Source organism: Tiliqua scincoides, chromosome 2, assembly GCF_035046505.1.
Source record: "Tiliqua scincoides isolate rTilSci1 chromosome 2, rTilSci1.hap2, whole genome shotgun sequence".
NCBI classification, from domain to species: domain Eukaryota; kingdom Metazoa; phylum Chordata; class Lepidosauria; order Squamata; family Scincidae; genus Tiliqua; species Tiliqua scincoides.
This window is the reverse complement of record NC_089822.1, coordinates 107751737-107767937: the sequence shown is the minus strand read 5'-3', so window position 1 is coordinate 107767937 and position 16201 is coordinate 107751737. Positions and strand designations below refer to the sequence as shown.

General features: G+C 43.4%; 2 protein-coding genes across 2 annotated transcripts in view; both read right to left on the bottom strand.

The window, feature by feature from the left end:
• LOC136638640 (ovostatin-like) overlaps positions 1–834 on the bottom strand; it is an 83248-nt gene extending 82414 nt beyond the window's left edge. Inside the window, exon 1 of the mRNA XM_066612673.1 lies at positions 698–834. Within this exon, the coding sequence (XP_066468770.1) occupies positions 698–834 (137 nt within the window). The remainder of the gene's footprint in view (positions 1–697) is intronic.
• An 11543-nt stretch (positions 835–12377) lies between these two features.
• Positions 12378–14606, bottom strand: LOC136638639 (olfactory receptor 10T2-like). Its single transcript, XM_066612672.1, has 2 exons — positions 13846–14606; positions 12378–12558 (listed from the first exon to the last, which is right to left on the bottom strand). The coding sequence occupies exons 1-2, from the start codon at positions 14604–14606 to the stop codon at positions 12378–12380; spliced, it is 942 nt and encodes a 313-aa protein (XP_066468769.1).
• Positions 14607–16201: the final 1595 nt, after the last annotated feature.

Sequence of the window (16201 nt, the reverse complement as noted above, 5' to 3'; positions counted from 1 at the left end):
AGTTCTCGTTATGTGCTAGGGTTAGATTCCTGGAAAACCTGGATACTGAATTAGTGGATAGTGAATCATTGAACCTATTGGAAAACTCTCAGGTAGCCTTCCAGAGACCTTGCATCATCGGCCTTTCATCATTGCCAGGGTTGTGAAGGTTTAGCTGTAGATGATGGGGAAGTATGGAAGTATGGAAGATGATGGGGAAGTATGGACAGCAACTGTTGCCCTGCACATGCCTGATCTTGACTGATCTTGGAAGCTAAGCAGGGTCAGGCCTGGTTAGTACTTGGATGGGAGACCGCCTGGGAATACCGGGTGCTGTAGGCTTATACCATAGTCTTTTGAGACTGAAGGTTGCCAACCATGGAAGTGGACACAAATGTGTCCAAAGATTCTCCAAGGGCCAATACCAATGCTTGATTGATGCAGAAAATTGACTGAATCCAGACAACTTTATAAAAAATGAGGAGTATAACTGGCTGAATGCCTGTCTGCTCATAGCTGTGCCAAGCCAGCCCCCCCCCCCCAACTGAGACCCAAGTGCACCAGCACAGTATCCAGCACAGGATAGGTGCCCAAAGTGGCTCAGCCAGAGGTAAGGTGAAACTGCTGGATCCCAGTCTCACCTCCCGCTCCCCACCCGCCCGTCCTCCCCCCACCCCAGCTCTCTCCCGCCTCCTCCCCGCCCACCCCAGAGTCTTACATCAGCCGAGCTCGGCCAATGCAAGACTTAGAGCCTCTGTCAGCACGGAGGCTTATTCCGGCATCCACAGGCAGGCACACCTCGATGTACCAGCCTAGCTGACTCATGAGCAGGCGTAGATGTGCCTTACGGCACATTTGCGACTCTCCTGGGCCAGCGCAAGGGACTTGCGCCAGCCCAAGCGCAGCTCTGGTTTGCACTGTAAATGCCCAATCCTAACCACTGGATTCACTGGTTAAAGTGCCGTTCCAATGGCGGAAGTGCTGCTGCAACAGCGTGCATGACAGGGCCGTTACCACACATGGCTGGCTGCCATGTGCATGGCCTGGCGGAGAGGCCTCCCACCACCAGTACTGGTAAGTTGGCAATGGGAACGCATGGTGGAAGGAACGGGGTGGAGAGTGCCTGTATGGGGGTTGGAACATGGAATAAGGGAGGGAGGGGATGGATCCCAGTAGCACCAGCGTGCATCAGGACCCATCCTATTCATTTCACAGTTCCCTCTCCCTGACTCTGCTCAGTTTTGTGCCAAGAAAATGGCCCAGTCATGGGTGTTTCTGGCCAGTCATGCAAAACGTGAGTGCTTTGCTGGTTAGAGCAAGTCCCTTGGCTGGGCTTGAATCACCTTGCAGGGCTCCCAGTCCGTGCCTTTGTACAGTGAGCTACCAGCACCCTGCTTTGCTTAAGTACTGTTGGGGCTCCCCTTGTGACTTGTTCCAGTCCTTCCCTTGACATAAATGCTCTTCCAGCTGGTGGATGTCCCAACATGGACTTGAACTTTTGCCACGGGAAGATGTGTGTGTTTATTTCACCAGGCTGCCCTCTTCCAAAGGAGCTATCTTTCTATCCTTGCTCTGGTCTACTCAAAAAGGTATATGTGCCTTTGTAGGAGTGAGGTAAGGGGACTTGAACCTTGGGTGCAGGGGCTCCTAGCAGTTCCTTGCTTTTGCTCATTTCTTGCCGATGCCATTGTGACTCCTGTAGGAGGTGGGGGTGCTGCAGAATCCTTGTATTGTGTTGTTTCATGTGCGTGTACGTACATGTGGGTGGTGTCCTCAGAGCATCTCCCCATGGTTGTGAATGGTGCTGTGTTGCTCATTCCTCATGTCTGGATCACATGGTGGGGCGTGTCCCCCCAGCACTGGCCACTCATTGGTCCCGTACATGTCCCAACCCCTGCTCAGTTCATCCCAGTGGTGTTTCTCTGGCTGCCAGTGTTGGGACTGACTGGATGAGGTCATTGGCTCCTTGGGTATCACACCGATGGCATATGGATGATGCATCAATTTAACAGCAATGATACACTGATGCCATGGTGATGACATGCTACCAGCAGGGCACCACTGCATGGATAACAGTCTGTGTTGGTGTTTCCATGGACACAGGAGGTATTATTGGGAAGGGCTGTCCCAGTTTTCCTTGGCTGAGACACGTCATTTGGCTCTTGTTGCATCAGCGTCACTGTGCCATGTGTCAGCGTCAGTGTGCCAGGTCAGGCTTAAGATATGATGGGTGTCACATTAGCATCAGTGTGACATTAACATAGCATCTGAATACATCGGACCTGAAGAAAAACTCAGTCCCGTCCGTCCGTCCGTCCTTCCTTCCTTCCTTCCTTCCTTCCTGCGTTCAAGGTGGTATACAGTATAGAGAAAAAACTGTAAAATACCAAAATAGGAACAAAATATAAAGTGCAATAAGCATAAAAATAAGAAAGAATAGAATAATTAATATATACATAACCACCAATCTAATTCAGAAGGGAAGCCCAGGCTAAATAGGAAATTCTTCAACCTCCATTGGAAGGCTAATTGGGAGGGAGCAATTCTTAGTTTCACTGGGCAGTAGTTCAATAATAAAGGTGCCACCACAGAGAATGTCCTGCTCTTCTGGCCTCTACCAGAGGCAGCACATGCAGCAGGGCTCTTCCCGCTGATCTTAGGAGAAGGTTCGTTCACAAGAAAGAAGGCAGCTCCTCAGATATCCTGGTCCCAACCCATATAGACCTTTAAAAAGCCCACATCTTGAAATGGGTTCAGAAACAGGCAGCCAGTGCAAGCACAGGAGCATGGGATGGGTTGAGTCAAATTGCCTAGCCCCCAAGACCACATAGGCCGCCACATTCTGTACTTCCGGGCAGTCTTCATGTTCACTCCATGAAGAGTGCATTGCAGTATTCAAACTTCAATGTCAGTTGCCTGTCGATCACTGTGCTTAGATCCCACAGCTGGCACACCAGCCCAAGTTGAGCAAAGGCTCCTTGGGCCTCCCTGAGTATCCAGGAGCAGTGGAAAGTCCAGGATGACCTCCAAGCTGTGGACTTACTCCTGCAGATACAGTGCAACCCCATTCAAAACAGCCTGACATTCCAACACCTGCATTGTGGATTTCCAAAAAAAGAGGACTCTGTTTTATCTGGATTTAATCTGAGTTTATTGGACACTGCAATGCCTTCACAGTAAGGGGTTCAATTGTTGGTGTTGTGGTACGCCTGAAGCATTATTTAGGCACATAATGTGGTCTTGTATACAGTCCTTTTGGGTAGAGGTTACCTTCTGTATTAATTTTGTGCTACAGCAAACATTAACTTACATTATTTTGAATCTCCTTCCTATTTGTGCAAACTATCTGCAAGACAGAGGAAATTTACTCTTTGTGCCCTTACTGAAGCCAAAAGACTTGTATTAAAGCATTGGAAAGGTAAATGCCCTCTTCCCCCTGCTACTCTCCTAATTTAACTTTATCAACATGTGAAAGCATGGCTTATAGAAGGCAACTATGTATGGACATTTTTTTGGACACCCGGAAGCCTTTTTTAAACTAGATTTTTGCATCAATTGCTTATTAATATCTTTTTGATAAATTGCTTATTGATAAATTGCATGCATATTGTATATGTATTTTTCCTCCTTTTTATTTTCTTTTAGTTCTGTTGTTATTCCATTGTTTTCTTATCCTCTATTCACAAATAAAGGAGATGGGGGCAAAAAAATAAAAAGATTTTTACAAAAAACTCTCTCGGTTCACTCTGCCAGGCCCCTCAAACAGATCTGGTAAAGGAGGAAGGTTTAGCCAAGCCAAGGCTGCTTGTTCTTCTTCTGACTCTGCTGCTGTGTTTCTCTTCTCCCCCCCCCCCCCAGCAAAAGCCAGAGGGTGATGGCAAGGCTTTCTGCTGATGATCAGAAACAGGGTTGGGGGGGGGGGCTGTGTCAGGTCTTGTTTGGATTAGCAGCAGGCCGGACCAAGACCAAACACCCCGTCCCTGGAGGTTCGCAGTCCCAGGGGGCAGGCTAATAGGCTAGTCCAGCATCCTGTTTCCCACTGTGGTCTACCAGCTGCTACCGAAAAGCCCACAAGAAGGAGAAAGAGGCATCCTTCTCACCCACCATTGCTCCCCGGCAACTGTTGCCAAACCTTGTATCCATTACAACTAGTAGCTCTTGATAGACCTATCCAATTCCGTTTTAAAGTCATTCCAAATCTTGTGGCAATGCATTCCACAGGCTAATTATGCACAGTATGAGAAGTATAGCTGTTTATCCATGCTGAATCTCCCGGTAATCAGTTTTACTGGACGATCTTATAAACCTATCTTCTTTTGCAATAATAGTGGTGCTTCAGAAGGCTTTTAATTACATATCTTGTATTTATTTTCAAAGATTGTATATATTTTCAAAGATTGGGAACAGGACAGAGAAAGATGTGTAAGCATTGAGCAAGCATTTACACATATGTAATAAGTAACCATTCCAATAAATAAATAAAACCATTCCAAGCTAGTGGGAGAACAAATAACAGAATTTCAATAGTCCAATCTAGGAGCCTAATCTTGAAAGAGAGAATTCAGTCGTCACAGATTGCTATCTTTCCCAGCAATTCAGTATTGTTAAGCATATGTTGGTTACAACACCATTCAAGGAAATTCCATGACTAACAACCACATGAAAAACTTTCCAGGCTTCTCATAAGGGGAAATCCCAAGAACTCCCCAAGTGCATAGATGGAACAATCTGTTCACCTGTTTTCTGTGCTATAAGTAGGAATTCTGACTATAAGTTGGAATCCAGACCCACGTATGCACTTATGTACATTGATAAAACACTACAATAAAAGCAAACGTTTTGTTATGGGAAGCTATGTCATCAATGTGCAGAAATTTACATGTGCACATTGATGACATAGTATTTAGTATAGAAAAATACTGCTTCTATAACAAGAGTCTTGATTTAACAATCCTTACAATCATATCAGGATTGCTATTTTGTAGTGTTTTATCAATGTGACATATGTAATGTAAAAGGAGGAAAAATACAAATGAACTGAGGGAATTGAAACAAAGAGCAGAGGGAAACAGATAAATTATGGAGGAACTGAATGGGAAAAGTAATATCAGCCCTAATTAATCAATTATATTTCAACACAAAACCACCATATCTGATTCTGATCAAGAGCATATGTAGATCCAAGGAGACCCATTGATGGCCAGCTGGCCTATGGAGAGGTAAGTAAAAAAATATTTTTTTTTATTATAATAAAAAAAAAATTATTATAATTTTTATTATTAAAATTATCCAGGGCTTTCTGTTTGTCCCCCTAACATGGCATGCAGCCCTTGCTCTGTCTGTGGTATTGCATGCTATGGACTAGCAGGGGATAGGAACTGGCCATTAATCTACCTAATAAACCGTATCATTCTGCCTGATATACCCCCAAGGGAGCCTAATTTTAACCTAAAATATCCCCATTAATCTGCAGTTATTCCCATTTCCCCCTCCCATGGCAACACAGGTAAAAAAATTGACTCAATATTAGGAGCCATTCCAAAATATCCACAAGTATTGAATTTGGATTTGGAAATATTTTTAAGGGCACAATCCTAACCCACTTTCCAGCACTGCAAGGGCAATGCAACTCTGAGGTGGTAAGGGAACAAACATTCCCTTACTTTGAGGAGGACTCTGTGAGTGTCACTCAACGATAGGATGCGGCACACGTCTCACTGGCACTACTATGCCAGCATTGGAAAGTTGGTTAGGATTTGGGCCTAACTGCTGCAAATGCAGCATCATTTGGCTACTTCTGAATATTTCCAAACCTGAATGGACATCCCTAACAGAAATTGCTGATCATCCCAAAGAAAGCTTCCTTGTCCCTGGCATTAATACCTTAATTAATTTGAAGCCCTCTGAAATCTACAAGCTGTACTGCATGTAGTCAGAAACCAAGTAAAACAAAGGTAGATATTGCATCATTTTTTCCATTTCAGAGCAGCTTTCCAACTGAGAGAGGCTATTTCTAGAGATGAGAAAGAAGCCACTCTGGGCATCATTAATAAGTTAGTACTTTTCAAATTAGTGATTCTGGAGAGGGACCTGTACAAGTAAGAGTTCCCTGCTGTTGTTTGAAGGGCAAACAAGACACTTGGGGATAGCATTTTTCCCTTCTGAAATAAAAAGTAAGGTTTGCACTTTGGGGACAGCTTGAGAGACAGCATTTCTTACTCTCTAAACTGCGCCAGTTTCCTAAGAAAAAGTTCTCCTCTGCCTCTTCCCCTCCATCACCACCGCCTCTTGTTGCATTTCTTCATGTTAACTTCCTCCTACATTATTTCTTGTCCCATCATGAACATGGGCTGTCCTTGCACCCATTTACCTCTTTAGAATTAGTGAGCTATACTCTGAATATTTGCCTTAAGAGTGTTTTAAAGGCACATACACAGAGAGATTGCTGGCTGTGTCCATAGAGACTGTACTGTACATATTAGATCTTATTAGATAAATTCAGTTTTGAGTCAAAAAACATGAAATTTGCTGTGACCCCTGAGTAAGTTGAGTGTGAAACAGGGATGAAACTGTTTTACAGTCCCTAAGAAACTAAGGGAGTTTTATGAAACTCCCTAAGGGTGCATTCCAGACCAGTACTTCCACCTACACAAGTTCCTAGCACCAGCCAGTGAGTTTAAAGGAGTTGTTTGCTCCTTAGATGAGTGGAGGCTGTGGGGTGGTGGGGATTGGAGAAAACTTGAATGTATAATTGAAGGTCAAACTGTCTGATTATTTTCTTTAAAAAATTTCAACCTTTGCCAAAGCAAATGTTCAAGGTGGCTTACAAAATGTTAATAAAACAATAAAAAACTAAACATACATTTTTATGTATTGGATCCATTGTCAATGACCTCTCTCAAAAGCAGTGATGAAATGTGGTTTCCAGGAAAGTTCTACACCTCCAATGAGAATTTTCCAGATATCCTGATTTGGAGAGAAGTGATGTGGAGATGATAATCCATGGAGATCATTTCCTGCTCCATGCATATGTCATCCTCACATTCAACCTTCAACCTTCAAAAGGAAATGGATATTCAGATATTTAAGTTATAAATACACAGAGTCGACTACCTAAATTCCATTGAAGGAATGGCTTACTTTCTAGAGCACTGCAGCAGGGCAAAGGGTTAAATTCCTTCCTCTTTCATGCTGCAGTAATCTAGTTTGGGGTCCACTGCAGCTGCACTTTAATGAATAAACAACCAAGCAGAATATGCAGGACCAAACACCATGTTTAAAGTAACAACCTGTGTGCTTAACAGTTAACAGTGTGCTTAACAGTTAAGTGCACCGGCTGTGACTTTAAACACGGTGTTTGGTTAAGTCTTAACCTTAACTATGGTAGATGCCATCCTGCAGATAAGCAGGATGTGCTTCTCAAATGTGCAGTGCCTTTAATCTTTACTTGCTCAGATGTCTGACTTTTTAGCAGAACTGGGGCTGAAATTAAACCCACCAGTTGCTTCTTTCCCTCATCCAAACTCTTCCTTTTTTCTGGTATTGCATCCTGGATCCATGAAGCTGGGGACAAAATCCTTTTGGCACCCTTCTGTAATCCAGCTACTACTCCTCCTTAGCTTTATTGTGTTAGTCATGATGGAGTCACTTCCAAGTCTCACTCTGTTCTTGAAAATTCTGGACCTCTATCAAATGTTAGTGTAAGGTTTTACTTTCCAGGGCCTCTGAAAGGAATTTTGGCAGGGGGTACAAAGTTTCTTTTAGGCCCCTTCCCAAAGGGGGAGCGGTCAACGAGGGGGGAGGGCAGCAATGGGGGTTGATGAGTATAATAAATATAAATAAATAAAAGATGATAACAAAGCACATTTGATTTGAACACATTTGTTTACGCTATAATGCAGATGAGAAAGAACAATACAGATAAGGAGACAGAATTCACATTGAAACATCATTTTATATTGATATGCAGATATGATCATCCGAAGACCTAACTATTATTAAGAAACTTGCAGTGCAATCCTATTCATGTCTACTCGTAAGTAAGCCTCATTGTGTTCTATAAGGCTTACTCCCAGGAACGTGTGTATAGAATGGTAGCTATAGTATTTACTTTGCAAAAAGAGCCTTCCTGGCCTTTTTCTGTGAAAAGTTTTGAATCACAACATGGAAATTAATTGTTCTGGCAACGCTTGATTTGATACTTAGCCTGGCCAAATCCACAAGATGTCCCTGAGACATTGTAGATCTTAAATAATTCTTAATTAGCTTTAGTTTGCTAAATGACTGCTCTGCAGAAGCTACTGTTGCTGGAATTGTTAACAGTATTCTTAAACTAATACAAACATTTGGAAACAGGTCACTTGTGTACTCTGTTCACAAGTTCAACAGATCTAATGGTTTTAATTGTGCAGTTCCAAAATTTGCTTTATGCACTGATGGTAAATGTTCCATTCATAACATACTTTTCTATTTCCTTTTGAGGTGGAAACTCAGTTGTGATATATCCAATGTCAAGGCCTACATTATGATCACTCCTCTCCTTCCAAATTCACTTTCACATGCATCTGTATGTCTTTTCTGTTTTTCATTTTCATTTTTTCCATCTGCCTCTTTAACAAAACTCTGTGCAGAAGCACCCAAATCAATTTGGGGATAAGGCTTTCAACATCTTCTTCTTGTTCCAATTCTACAGGTGAGCTCAATGGAGAACTCTGTGCATGTGAAGCTGCACCTCACCCAAACCGAAACAGTGTTTGTTGACCCCTTCCATGAGTTTCATCTCGTTCTTTTTTTGTCTTTTCTTTTCTGGGCTCCTGATTTATGAGAATAAGAAATTTTAGAGACAGACCAGACTGAAGAGAAGAAAAGCCACAAAATTTTTTTTTCAGACACTGAAAATGTTGAGGGAATATTTAGGATGCCAGCAGGCCACAAGAACAGATCTCAACCCCTCTCTTACAGCTCAGAGCACAAGTCTGCCTCGTATACTAGCGCCCAAGCCCAGTAGGTGGCGCTGCCTCTTTGCCTTGTGGGAGTTGGAGGCAGTTCACAGAGCCTGCTGCTCTGGCATTGCTTGCAATGAACTGAACTCGCCTCTGAGTTCCACCAGGCAAAGCAGCAGCGCTCCTGCATGAGGCAAGCCTGTGCACCACTGCTAAGCTCTGAGGGAGAGGCGCAGGCCCAGTAGGCTGTAGCCTGCTGCTTTGCCTTCGGGGACTTGGAGTCCAGTTGGTCGGAGCTAGCGTCAGCTTCCTGCCTCCTGTGCAGCAGTCTGCTGAGCTCTCAGGAGACTGTATCGCTCCGGGCCCCCTCCTCTAGCTCCCGGGCCCCCTTTCAGACCCCGGGCCCAGGTACAAATTACCCCCTTTACCCCCCTCTCCTAGGCCTTGATACTTTCTCATAGTTACTGTTAATGCTTGATTCATAAATCATTTGCAAATAACTCTGCATTTCCCACTGCTTCAAAACATTCATTTTGAGGCAGTTATAGGATCGTGAGACTCTCCTTAATTGTCTGATTTGTTATACTATTATTTTTGCTTATTTTATGGCAGGTGATTACAGTTAATGGTTGTTCCCAGAACATCCAAGTTAGTTCAGACCTGCTTGAGAACAGAACTGTGGGAGAAGAGGAACTTCAAACAAACTGGCTAACTGTCTCTAGCTTCAGTCTGCTAAGTATGTAACCCTAAACAAAGAATGGTGCAGAGTTTCAAAATACTGGCATCAGGTCCCCAAGAGACAATGAAACAACTTAGTAAAAGGATTTTTACTTTATTAAATACATAGGGTTACATAAAGTTACAAAAGGCAGCAAATGCTAGAGGCATAAAACTTCTAGGAAACATATCAGCATTAAAATAACAAAGCTAACTGGCTATCTCTATTATGCCCTAACTCTCACCTGGGTCAGCTTCTTTTGTAGAAGTTTCAGCTCCAGGTTACCTATGAGGCCACATGGCCCTGGCCTTTTTCTTTGTGCACAGTGCCTCACGTAGCACCAAAGCATCTCTGTATTTGGATAAATGACAACAAACAGCAAGTACAATACTGGTGAAAAATAGATATAATGAGAAATATAACTTTGCATCAATAAACTTCAATTTCGTGCAGCAATGCATAGTTGTATATGAGTGCAATACACACTTTTGTGTTTGTTCATCCTTTTGTTTGCAAAACACTACATTTCCCCCCTCTATTGAAACATTTATGATGTATTTATTTGAATATTCAAATTTCAGATTTTTGGTTACATTTTTTTCATCCACCGAAAACCATGAAAATATTTAACGTTGATGTAACCAATTTTGCACAGGTTGGAAAGAAATTCAAATGGAGCTGATGGTCAGCTTTTACTTTTTCTGATTTATAAATGGCACCATCTACTTACTTGCTGCTATTATCATTGTGAATAAAGTGGTGTCTGAAAAATCCCCAAGAAAATGACTGTAGGCAAAAAAACTGACAAGTCCAGGAAATGAAAAGCAAAAATAAAAAGAACATGGTTTATTTTCTGTGCTGTTGTTCTAGTTACAATAGCTTTATTTGGAAAAAAAAAAGTTTAGTTTTAATTTTCAGACAAAAATGTCTGGGAATGAAGCAGTAGCTCAGTGGTAGAACACATGCTTTTCCATAAAGAAAATTCCAGTTTCAGTCCCTGATATCTTCAAATAGGACTGGAAAAGATTCCTGTATGAAACCCTGGAGAGCCACTGCCAGTCAGTTTCATACTAAGTCAGGGGTGCCCAAACCCTGACCCGGGGGCCACTTGCGGCCCTCAGGGACTCCCAATCCGGCCCTCAGGGAGCCCACAGTCTCCAGTGAGCCTCTGGCCCTCTGGAGACTTGTTGGAGCCCATGCTGGCCCAACGAATCCTCTCTCTGTATGAGAGTGACTGTTCGACCTCTTGCATGAGCTGTGAGCTCCCTCCACTGCTTGCTGTTTCATGTCTGTGATGCAGCAGTGGCAGTGAAGGAAAGGCTAGTCTTGCTTCGTGCGAGGCCTTTTATAGGCCTTGAGCTACTGCAAGACCTTCACTCATTCATATAAGTTCCATCTCTATTCATTTATGTAAATTTATTCAACTTTTAAATGTAAATTAATTCTTTCCCCCCCCCACCACCACCACAGTGTCAGAGAGATGATGTGGCCCTCCTGCCAAAATGTTTGGACACCCCTGTACTAAGTGAACAACTTCAAACAACACATGAAATAGAACCCCCTCATGCTTGCATTCTTCCTCGTTCTCTGCCTAAGATAAGAAACTCTCAAATGACACAGGGCGGGTCATTTTATGATGGTATTGGCTTTCCTTTCACATGTCTAGAAAAAATAGAGGCTCCTGATTGGAATTTTTTATTTATGCCTTTATTTATAATTCTTATACCTTCATTCTCCATTTAAAAAAAATAATCTTCCCACGGCAGTTTACAAGCAGCTTACAAGATGTTTCAAAATGAAATCATTAGAACTCTTAAAAACAATTGTACACTTAAAGCACTTAGAAGCTGCAGATTTATCATAGTAACACTTTATCCAGGAAATCAAAAGTGTCAAACTACCAACAGGCCTGATCCCAGGGCTCATGAAGTGTCATGAAAACCCTTCCACCCATCAGAGGCACACATGCACTCCTGCTACCATCTTCCTTCTCTGCTTCAGCAGTAGAACACAGCTCAGGCTAAGCTTGGCGTAGATCTGAACATGTCGTCTCCCCCCTGGACCTACCACAACTGCCATCACATCCAGTCAGGACTCTCTTGAAGAGTGCCCAGAAAGACCCCTTCCCCTCCTTGAGAACTCTGGACCCTTCATAGTCCAGGCTGGTGCCCTGTGCGTCCCTGGCATCTTTCTGCAGTGGTCTTAAGACAGCTTGTGGCAAGCCAACCCCATATGAATATGGCTGGGACTTCTGAGTAGGACACTTTCCTGGGAGTAAGCTCTACTGATTATAATGGGACTTACTTCTGAGTACACATGCATAGGCTTGGGCTCTAAGGCTGCAATCCTAGCCACACTTTCCTAGGAGTAAGCCCCACTGACTCTAATGGAACTTCTCTACAGCCCAATCCTAGGCATGTCTACTCAGAAGTAAGTTCCATATATACCAAGATTTTCACAATTTTGGCCCCTAATGTTAAGCTCAGCTTCTTGCCCCCCTAAAGCTTGTTGCCCGGTGCGACTGCTACCCCCTGCACCCTCTTAGCTACGCCATTGAACCATTGTTTTCTTTGTGTAGCAGTATCCATAATTCTGAATGTGATAGAGACTAAGAATTCTGTGTTGAAAGAAAGACCTGGTTTACAATAAAGATGAAGTCTTCTTTATTGGGTCAGCATCTATATTGGCCCTAAAAATACATGATCGCATGTTCTTGCCAACCTGAATTATAAATCTCTTCATGCACGTGGCATACACCTTCTGCCTAATGCATTTTTGAGGGCAAGTTGCACATCCTTGTTTCTGAGGCTGTAAACCAGGGGGTTCAATAAGGGTGTCACCATTGTGTAACTGACAGATATGAAGATGTCCTGATCCAGTGCGTAGGTAGATTTGGGCCTTAAATAGACGATGGAGGCACAAACCGCCTTTCAGAAGGCGTTTGACACGGTCCCTCACCAAAGGCTACTGAAAACACTCCACAGTCAGGGAATTAGAGGACAGGTCCTCTCCTGGATTGAGAACTGGTTGGAGGCCAGGAAGCAGAGAGTGGGTGTCAATGGGCAATTTTCACAATGGAGAGAGGTGAAAAGCGGTGTGCCCCAAGGATCTGTCCTGGGACCGGTGCTTTTCAACCTCTTCATAAATGACCTGGAGACAGGGTTGAGCAGTGAAGTGGCTAAGTTTGCAGACGACACCAAACTTTTCCGAGTGGTAAAGTCCAGAAGTGATTGTGAGGAGCTCCAGAAGGATCTCTCCAGACTGGCAGAATGGGCAGCAAAATGGCAGATGCGCTTCAATGTCAGTAAGTGTAAAGTCATGCATATTGGGGCAAAAAATCAAAACTTTAGATATAGGCTGATGGGTTCTGAGCTGTCTGTGACAGATCAGGAGAGAGATCTTGGGGTGGTGGTGGACAGGTCGATGAAAGTGTCGACCCAATGTGCGGCGGCAGTGAAGAAGGCCAATTCTATGCTTGGGATCATTAGGAAGGGTATTGAGAACAAAACGGCTAGTATTATAATGCCGTTGTACAAATCTATGGTAAGGCCACACCTGGAGTATTGTGTCCAGTTCTGGTCACCGCATCTCAAAAAAGACATAGTGGAAATGGAAAAGGTGCAAAAGAGAGCGACTAAGATGATTACGGGGCTGGGGCACCTTCCTTATGAGGAAAGGCTACGGCGTTTGGGCCTCTTCAGCCTAGAAAAGAGACGCTTGAGGGGGGACATGATTGAGACATACAAAATTATGCAGGGGATGGACAGAGTGGATAGGGAGATGCTCTTTACACTCTCACATAATACCAGAACCAGGGGACATCCACTAAAATTGAGTGTTGGGCGGGTTAGGACAGACAAAAGAAAATATTTCTTTACTCAGCGCGTGGTCAGTCTGTGGAACTCCTTGCCACAGGATGTGGTGCTGGCGTCTAGCCTAGACGCCTTTAAAAGGGGATTGGACGAGTTTCTGGAGGAAAAATCCATTATGGGGTACAAGCCATGATGTGTATGCGCAACCTCCTGATTTTAGGAATGGGTTAAGTCAGAATGCCAGATGTAGGGGAGAGCACCAGGATGAGGTCTCTTGTTATCTGGTGTGCTCCCTGGGGCATTTGGTGGGCCGCTGTGAGATACAGGAAGCTGGACTAGATGGGCCTATGGCCTGATCCAGTGGGGCTGTTCTTATGTTCTTATGTTCTTATGTTAACCAAAGTGCACCACAACCACAGTGATATGGGATGCACAGGTGGAAAAAGCTTTCTGCTTTCCCTTAGTGGAGGGAATCTTGAAGATGGTGTTGAGGATGAGGGCATATGATAAAAGAACCAGCAAAAAAGAGCCAGAGATAATTACAATGCAAAAAATGAAAATGTAAATTTCAGTGACGCTGCTTTTTTTGCAGGCAAGCTTAAGAACTGGACCAATCTCACAGAAGAAATGGTGAATCTTATTGGGCCCACAAAATGGCAGTTTCACTATAAGCCATATTTCTATTATGTTGAAAAAAATACTTATTATATAAGCAGAGCCCACCAGTTGCCTACAGAAGCGTTGGTTCATAAGGACTGGGTAATGGAGAGGTTGGCAAATAGCTGCATAACGGTCATAACCCATCACTGCCAATAGCAGGCAGTTTGCAGCTGCAAAAATACTGAAAAAAAATAATTGGGCTATACAACCCCCAAAAGAAATGGTTCTTGTTTGTGTTATCAGATTTGCCAGCATTTTAGGGACTATAATGAAACTGTAGCAGACTTCAGAACAGGACAGAACAGAAAGGAAGAAATACATGGGAGTGTGAAGTGTGCGGTCAACCCTTATTACTGTGATTAGGAGAGTATTTGCAACTAGACTGGTCCAATATAACAGAAAGAATGATACAAACAACACAATCTGTAGATCTGGGAAATTGGAGAATCCAATCAGGATAAATTCATGCACTGCTGTATTGTTTCTGCCTCCCATTGATTCAGGGTGTCACATCTGCAAAGAAATCAGAATAGAAATAATGTGCAAGGTTGAAACAAATAATGGGTTGGTAGAAATGTCGCTAATACAACATTACAACATTAGGGCAGGAGGTCTGGTCTAGAGGGTGGGCAGGAGGTCTGGTCTAGAAGGCAGAGCCTCCGTCTGCCTGAAGATAACATCCACAAGGTCGCCAGTTCGAGGCCACCGGCACCGTGCGACCTTGGAGCAGCTGACAAGCTGAAGCCGAGCAATTCCATCTGCTCTGAGCGTGGGAGGATGGAGGCCAGAATGTGAAGCCAGATCGGAATGAAACACCTTGAATGCAGTCGTTCTTGAAAGAACCTTCTTTGAAATTGTAAAAATTCCTATTTAATAGGGATTTAATAAAGCCTGCCTATGTAAACCACCTTGAATAAAGTCTTGAATAAAGACCAAGAAAGGCGGTATATAAATACCTGTTATTATTATTATTATTATTATTAGGGGACAGCCACTAAAAGTGCATGGCAGGGAGTCAGAAGACACAAAAGAAAACAGTTCTTTATCCAGCATGTAATTAATCAGTTGAACTCCTTGCCACAGGAGGTGATGACACTTGGCTTAGAGGCCTTTTAAAGAAGATTCACCAGATTTATGGAGAAAAGGTCCATCACAAGCTACGCTGGGTATATGCACCCTCCTGCTTTCAGAAGTAGACGGTCTCTAAATGCCAGATGGTAAGGAGTGACAACAGGATAGAGGTATCTTGTCTTGTGTGCCCCCTGAGGCATCTGGTGGGCCACTATTTAAATTTGGGATCATCCAGTGGAGTGGATGGGCAATAGATTCAGGACAGACCAAAGCAACCCTTTCTTTACACAACACATAATGAGTTTAGGGCTTTTGCAGTCCCACTGTGTGGTGATAAGCACTTGATTAGATGTCCTTAAATTGTACACATTCATGAACAATAAGTCTGGCATTGGTTATTCGTCATTGTGATTGATATGTGGAACTTACAACTGCAAAGCACCACACTACCACTCAATACCGCTGCTGGGGAACAGCAGTGGAAACTGCTGGTAAGTTTCCCAGGAGCACTAGGCAGGCTGATCTGGCAGGTCTCTTCTGATGATCACGAGTGTTTATGGTTTCTTTATTCAATCAAACTACATTTGTACCATCCAAGTTCAAACACAGCCTTTAGGATATCACACAGCGCCTGGAAGACAAGCCGTTTTGAATTGTCTGTGAGGTGCCTGCTACCACCCTGCATCGCTTCTGTGAATGGTATGGCTTGAACTGGGACTCCCAAAAATCTCAACCTTGATTTGGAAGAACATAATCAGTTTCAAATGCCGATTACTGAATGTCAAAGACCTTCAAACCTTTAACGTGCTGGCAGTACAACAGCACCACTGGTGAAAATGGAATGATGCTGTCGATATGAAAATAAGTAATTTGGGCCTATTGAGAATGGAAAGCTTAAATGAGAGAAGGTGAAAGTCACTTACTGAAAAACTGCTAAAGAAAGACTTGGATGCCCTGCAAAAGGAGGCTAGAAGCAAATGCTCCCCTTTATCTGGAAATTAAATATCCCACCATTTTTT